Source organism: Helianthus annuus, chromosome 14 (genome assembly GCF_002127325.2).
Source record: "Helianthus annuus cultivar XRQ/B chromosome 14, HanXRQr2.0-SUNRISE, whole genome shotgun sequence".
In the NCBI taxonomy this organism is placed as follows: domain Eukaryota; kingdom Viridiplantae; phylum Streptophyta; class Magnoliopsida; order Asterales; family Asteraceae; genus Helianthus; species Helianthus annuus.
Genome location: NC_035446.2, coordinates 107,907,722 through 107,915,596, shown reverse-complemented (window position 1 = coordinate 107,915,596; position 7,875 = coordinate 107,907,722). Strand labels below are relative to the sequence as shown.

Here is a 7,875-nt window from a genome sequence, read left to right as displayed (position 1 = left end):
TATAGATGTACTTGTAAATTTGTATATAGTGAACCAAAATCTAATATAGTGGTATATATAAAACTATAAATTTAATTTATATTTAAGTATATATGTATGTGTAATGTTTGTGTATTGATGTGCTGAAAATGGGTCAAATAAAACTAACTAAATTACCCTAATTCTAGACTCTCTAAGCTTTAAATTTATAAAACTAAGACTCAACCTAAAACCTAAACCACACAATCGGCAAGTGAACCGATCGATGTAGTAAAGCTAAAGTAAGTCCGAGTATCGAATCCACGAGACTCTACTGATTACGCTACGACTCTATCTAGACTAAGACTGACACGACATACTAAATTGTTTATTAATTGGGGGGGGGGGGTTTCTAAAAATCCTAAATAAAATAATAAAATAATGCTAGAAAACTAGATACGAACTTGAACGAAGGTTTTGACCAGAGGTGATGAAGACTACCTAGGCTAGACGTAGGCTAAACTCAGGATGGATTCCTATTTGATAATTTTGTGGTGTGGAACCGGGATCTTTAAATGCTAAACCTATTAAGACACCACTAAGCCCTCAAACACTCTCGAGGCGATTCTTGTGGCACTACCTAGGATGTTATGCTCACCGGTTTTCTAGATTTCTTTTCCGTCCTCTAGTTTCTTGAAAGTGCTTATGTAAGACGCTCTACTTTGCCGCGCGAACGTCTAAAGCAACTATGGGTTTAATCTTGGCCTAATAGACAATGGGTTGTTAATTCCTTATAACTACACCGAGACCTATTAATATCCTCGAGCCTTTCCGCGACGAGTCTAGCAGCACACTTGATTTTAATTAATTACCGAATATTGTTTCTAAGGTTACTTACGCGTTTTCACCCTAAAGGATTAATGACCTATTACGTGATATAGACACTCACCTAAATCAAGAACCCTAATCCGACTCTATTATGTGATAAAGACCGTCACCAAGAATCGAATGAAGCAATAAACAATAATCAAATAATCACAAGCACGCATACGCACCAAGATAAACTACCATAGCGTTTACAATACAAGAAAGATCCACAACCACGACAAAAATCAAATAAAAATCCAAACTTTATTATGCCATAGTCATTAGCCTAGGTAGTTAACGGTTTTTAGCCGAAAATCATAATCAAAAACGCAGTTAACATCATTGTATAATCTGAATTCATGGTGTAACAAAGTTTAAACAAACGAAAACGAAAGAATAAGGCGTATAAAACCTGAATCTTCACTCCCGAATGCTCCAAAGTGCTATCCCAATGATTCCCAGCAGCCGAACGCTTCAATCTTCTCCAAACAGTAGCCAAAACTCGCCTAAGGATGTCCAAGTTCGTCGATGTTCGGCTGTGCATACATATGGGTCAATATATAACCCAAAACCCTAAATTTCCATGCCATTCGCGAATGTCTGCCGACACAGGGTATTCAGGCGGCCCGCGTAAAGATGATGGCTGAGTTAACGCGGGTTGCCTAGGGTTTTAAAAACCAGAACTCCTTTCCATGTCTCTCGCGGCCCGCGTAAAGGTGCTGCTTAAGTTGACGCGGGGCGCGAGAGGTAAAGCTTTCTTGAATTCTCATTTAAGTTCATGCGGGGCGCGTGAAGTGTTCTTATAAGCTTACACGGGCCGCCTGGAAGCTCCAGAACTGCATTTTCGCTTCGTTTCAGCTCCCGACTCCTCGGTTTCCGTGCCAGCCTTCCGCCTTTCCAAATTTCTGCTCGTTTTCGCTCCTTTTAGTTGTAAAGACCTGGAAACACAATTTAATCAAAAGTATGTACATTCTATCTAAAACCGACACTAAAAACGGACAACTAACGACTAAAATCGACGCGAATACCGATGTATTTTACAATACATCATGTATATATAGGTGTGTGTGTATATGTATAATTTACATTTGTGTATATGTATGTGTATGTGTATACATATGTATATGTATATGTATTTGTATACTAATTAAAAATAATAATTCGATCCGAACCGAGCCGAGCGTACCTTTGCTCATGCTTGGCTCGTTTATAAACCGAACCGAGCGGAGCGGCTCGTTTACAACCGAGCGTCAAATCGAACGAGCATTTTCCGAATGAGCGTCGAGCGAGCGACGAGCGGCGAGCGATTTGAACAGCCCTACCTATCGAGAAGCAGTCACATCTTCAGATGGACCACAATGGAAAGAAGCCAGCAAGAGTGAAATTGATTCTATCTTGCAGAATCATACTTGGGAACTAGTAGATCTTCCACCAGGGTGCAAGCCACTTGGATATCGATGGAAATTCAAGAAAAAGATGAAAGCTGATGGCTCTGTAGACAAGTATAAGGCAAGGCTTGTGATCAAAGGGTTTAGACAAAAGGAAGGTCTTGACTATTTTGACACATACTTGCCTGTGACCAGAATAACCTCAATTAGATTGGTGCTTGCAATTGCGGCTTTGAGAAATTTGGAAATACATCAAATGGATGTAAAAACTGCATTTCTCAATGGGGAATTAGAGGAAGAGATTTACATGGAGCAACCAGAGGGTTTTTTCTGCTCCTGGCCAAGAGGGCAAAGTGTGTAAACTCGTCAAGTCATTATATGGCTTGAAGCAAGCTCCAAAACAATGGCATCAAAAGTTTGACCAAGTTATGCTTAACAGTGGTTTCAAAATAAATGAATGCGACAAATGTGTCTATGTGAAAGACACTTCTAAAGGTTATGTGATCTTATACCTTTATGCAGATGATATGCTTATCATTGGGAGTGACGATAAGATGATCAGATCTACTAAAGACATGCTGAAAGCGAGATTTGACATGAAAGATATGGGTCTAGCTGATGTGATTCTTAGAGTAAAGATCATTAGAACCCAAACTGGTTTGGTGCTAAGTTAATCTCATTATGTGGATAAGATCCTTGAGAAGTTCAATCCTGGGGACATGAGTGTAGCTCAAACTCCAATTGATACCTCTCAACATTTGTCAAAAAATAGAGGCGAGAGTGTTGCTCAATTGGAATACTCAAGGATCATTGGCAGTCTTATGTATCTCATGTCATGTACTCAACCAGACTTAGCATATGCTGTGAGTAGGCTAAGTAGATATACCAGTAATCCTAGTTCAGAGCACTGGAAGGCTATGACAAGATTATTAAGGTATTTGAGATACACGAGAAATTATGGACTGTGGAAGGATTCAGTGATGCCAACTGGATATCCGATACGAAAGATTCTAGATCTACAAGTGGTTATGTGTTTACCCTTGGAAGAGCAGCTATATCTTGGAAGTCGTCCAAAAAAACTCTTATAGCTAGATCCACGATGGAATCTGAGTTTATCGCGTTAGATAAAGCTGGAGAAGAGGCAGAATGGTTGCGTCAATTCTTGGAATATGTTCCAAAATGGCCTAAGCCCGTGATTGCTATTCGCATACACTGTGATTGCCAATCAGCTATTGGTAGAGCTCAAAGTGCAATGTATAATGGCAGATCAAGGCACATGCGACGTCGGCATAACACGATACGACAACTACTCTCAACTGGAGTTATCACGATTGACTATGTGAGGTCAAAGGATAACATTGCGGATCCGCTTACAAAAGGCTTAAGCAGAGAGGTAATACATAAGTCGTCGATGGGAATGGGATTAAAGCCCTTGGAGTAAGTTTGTACAACGAAAAACCTATCCTAGAAGATTGGAGATCCCATGATCTAGGTTCAATAGGACCACCTAACTGTACGAGCTGAGGTCACTGTGGGGGAGTACCTCAACATACAAAGGGAGTTACAAACTTCCTAGTCCATTTCTACTTAAAATCAGTGATATCAAGAGAGGTTAAGCATATGGCTTTTAATGATTTGTAAATCACCTATGTTAGAGAGAAGTGGGGTCGCTTCGAATGGAATTTGGGGCACAATTCCTAGAGCTCTCGCAGAACCAGGATGGTGTTCCAGGACCACAACAGACACAACTATGAGGGGTTAGCCAGAACAGGAAGAGTAATGTGTGATGTGTAATAACGTCTACGTAAAAAGGGGTTGGTTCAAGGACATCGCATCTACTAACCGCTAGGAGACTAAGTATGTCACAAAGGAGGGTTCAAAGGGAAACCTACCTATCCTGCATTACTTAACCGCTGAAATCTTATCATGACACTTGAGTGTACGAGACGATCTCCATTCATGTGGGGGATTGTTGGAAATTTTATAAATAATATTATATTATCAGTTAATATAATGATTATTTAATAATTAAGCCAAGATGAATGAGAGATCTTGTGCATTAAGTTTGTGTGTTAGAACCATAAACATGTGGGAAATTGAGCTTGTCTCACATAGGTGGAGAGATAAATCTTTTGTAGATTTATAATTAGAATTTTCTACACGAATGTATTCTTGTGTGACAACTCACACCCAGTGGTTGCCAGGAGGGTGCGAAGCACCCGACACGCTCACGCGCCCGGGCACGGGACCGGGACGAGGGCGATGGGCGCAATGTGGCACTTTGATGGCGCACTTTGCACTTCGCGAGCGCCTTTACTATTTTTTAGACGCGTCTGGGTTCGTGTGACTTGAGCAACTGGTCTGGTGACTGTTTAGATTCCTACTGGTTAAATTGAATTAAGTTCTCATTAAATTTGAGACTTAATTTTTATTGAATTTTGTATTCAATATGGCTTTAATTTTTATTGAATTCTGTATTCAATATGATTTTTTCAGTTGGAGTTCTAAACAACAATATATACAAGTTGGGTGCTTTGTCTAGAATTACAGCAAAATAGAAATTCGTATGGTTCATAGCACACATAGTGCATTTCCTAACTTCGAATCCCTAAGAACTCTTGTTTCAGGTATTTTTTCAAGTGCTAGGCTAATCCCGGCAGTACAATCTGCTTAGGCTGTTGTACCCTGAGAAACAGACGGGTTCACCTGGGTGGCCCGAAATCTGTTTTAAAGGAAGCGTGATCTTCACGTGCCGTAGTCACCGTTGCTTTACGTTTTTTCCTTAATTTTTTCTTGTAACCTGTTCTTAGTTTAATTTACATTTCTTGTATTATAATTTCTTTCAGTTTAGTTCTGTTCATCTTTATGTATTGTAAGAGAATGTTATTAATAAAATTGTTATTTTATTTATTTTTGAAAACGGCTTCCTACACATATCATAAACAGACGTTTTCACACCCTTCGTAGAAACAACTGACCGCCTAATGGAAAGAAAAAGTACACTATAATTTCTATGTGTGTCCTTACAAGAATGCAATGAATCGGCATAAAATCTATTCCAGATTGCATATATGAGAATATCACAAAATTTAGGCAGTTTCACACGATTCAAAGTCCGAATAATTATTCTTTATAATTTCGACCGATGTACTCTTTATCCCATTAAGCTCATTTCTCCACAATTTGGATTTTTTTCTTTTCTTTTTGGCAAAGGTACAAAAATATTCATATTCGATTTCCCTGGATAAAGAGGGTAAACTGAGAGGGAAGCGGCGAGAATTTTAGACCAGTAAAAATTAGAGAATTACATATGAATATTTTGTTTACAGATTTCTTAGTTAAGATAAACATAAACTAAATAGATATATTTAGACTTAAAAAACGAATAAACATTAACTGTTATTCTTTTATTTATAAAATTTAAATAAACTAATGAGAACTTGACAAATAGACTACAAAGCGCACATTAGGGTCAGCTAGGGCTGACAAATCGTGTCTTATTGGTTTAGAAAAGTAAAAAAAACCAAGTGTTGTACTTTTTTAGTAAACAGGTTTAATCGTGTCTTATACAGATATCTATTGCTAGTCCACAACTATGCTAATTTGCAAACCTCATAAACCTTTATAAACCACCAACTTACCGTCACATCAATTTTACAAACTCCCCATTAGAAGCTCTCACTTTATCCACATATATATAAACACCAACAAACGCCATTACAAAAATTATATGTGTGTTCGAGTGAGGTGATCCACACAAGAAGTTCATCGGAAGTCTGAGACCACGGACTAGCAACGAACCGAACGCATCAAAATGTGACCGGACAAGCAAAGAAAGTTCGCTCCATGCCAGCGTAGAACGGAAGAGTGAAAAGCACACCACATTGTGGATGTTCTAATGAAGATGCATACGAAAGAGTGCAAATGCCCAATTGTTCAGTCTTGAGTATATGTGATATAATGTTATCTCATGAAATTAGTAGAGCTAGCATAAATCAGCTCAGATGTTCAATATCATGGACACGTGTCACACTTACATGACAGTAACATACTTTTTAATTAAACCACTACATATAGTTTTATAAATTCTCTTATTTTATGTGTTACTATTTTAGTTTTATTGGAAGTTTGACCAATAGGGGCAGTGCAAAAAGTTACGTGAGCTCTTATCCGATAAGATCACGAGATCTTGATTCTCACTAAACCGTCAACTAAAGTCAATAATTTTACAACATGATGACAAAATGTCCCAACATTTTAAGTGTATTATATATAGACTTCTCAATCACCTTTCATACACCACCAACAAGTTTAGTTGTTACATAACTATCTAGTCGGATGGCCACCATATCTTTGAGTCATGGGTCAACTAGTCTTCACCATCCGGACAATAGCTCGGTGGTTGAAAAGATCGGTCGGTTGATACAGGTTCACAAAGATGGCTACGTTGAAAGACCTCCAATTGTGCCACATGCTACATGCATGGTACCCTCAGGGCTCCATGTTGAAGCTACAGATGTTATGATAAACAAGTTTACTAATTTGTGGGTGCGTATGTATGCCCCTACCAACAAACATGTTTCATCAAAACTTTCGTTGACTGTTTACTTTCATGGAGGGGGGTTTTGTGTTGGATCGGCTTCTTGGGCTTGTTACCATGATTTTTTGATAAATCTTTCGCGGGTGGCGAGCTGTGTCGTTGTATCGGTTAATTACCGGCTCGCTCCTGAGAACCAACTCCCGGCTGCCTATGATGACGGGTTTGATGTCATTATGTGGCTAAAACAAGAGTCTATGAAGGGAATGGTTAATGAGCTCAAGTGGTGTGATTATTCAAGGTTATATCTAGCCGGTGACAGTGCTGGTGCGAACATTGCGCACCATGTCGCGTCACGGCTAGTGTCTAGACCGGTTATGTTACCAAAGGGGATTATTCTGATTCAACCCTTTTTCGGGGGAGAATCGAGAACTGTGTCCGAGAAGCATTCTACACAAACGATTAACTCAGCCCTAACGCTAGCAGCTTCTGATACGTATTGGCGGCTTGCGCTCCCAGTAGGGTCCACGCGAGACCACCCATGGTGCAACCCTCTTGCAAAGGGTGCACGAGGATTGAGTGGTATGAGGTTTTTCAAGACGTTGGTTTGTGTGGCTGAGTTAGACATATTGAGAGATAGAAACTTGGAGTTCACAAGGGTCTTAGCCAGCGTGGGTGCACCGGTGCAATCTATCATCTATAAAGACGTTGGACATGCGTTTCAAGTTTTGCATAATTATCCAATGGCTCAAACCCGAACCCACGAGATGATGACTCATGTTAAAGCGTTCATCAACCATTAGTTTGTGTTATGATGGCTCTTAGAATCCGTAAATAGAGTTTGGTTCTTCTTTTGTTGTCAACTTGTCATATAAATAAGTAAATGAATGTTTCTTATCTACAAGGTTTAGATTTACTTTCCGTTTAAAACTAGTGTGATCAACATGTGACCCGTGATTTTATATGTGCTCTAGTTTCAAAGGAAGACTAGTAACATCTGTAGCTGAGATGAGGTTAGGGACCTTTAACTCCTGGGTTTGATTCCCATAAGTGGATTTTTTCCATATTTATTGGGTTTCCTCTTGAATTGGTGTATATGCATTATAACCTAGTGGAGATGGATAT

General features: G+C 39.2%; 1 protein-coding gene across 1 annotated transcript; it reads left to right on the top strand.

Annotated features, from left to right (window-relative positions):
• Positions 1-6,528: 6,528 nt before the first annotated feature.
• LOC110905729 (probable carboxylesterase 17) lies at positions 6,529-7,627 on the top strand. Its single transcript, XM_022151265.2, has one exon. The coding sequence runs from the start codon at positions 6,552-6,554 to the stop codon at positions 7,551-7,553; it is 1,002 nt and encodes a 333-aa protein (XP_022006957.1). The 5' UTR covers positions 6,529-6,551; the 3' UTR covers positions 7,554-7,627.
• Positions 7,628-7,875: the final 248 nt, after the last annotated feature.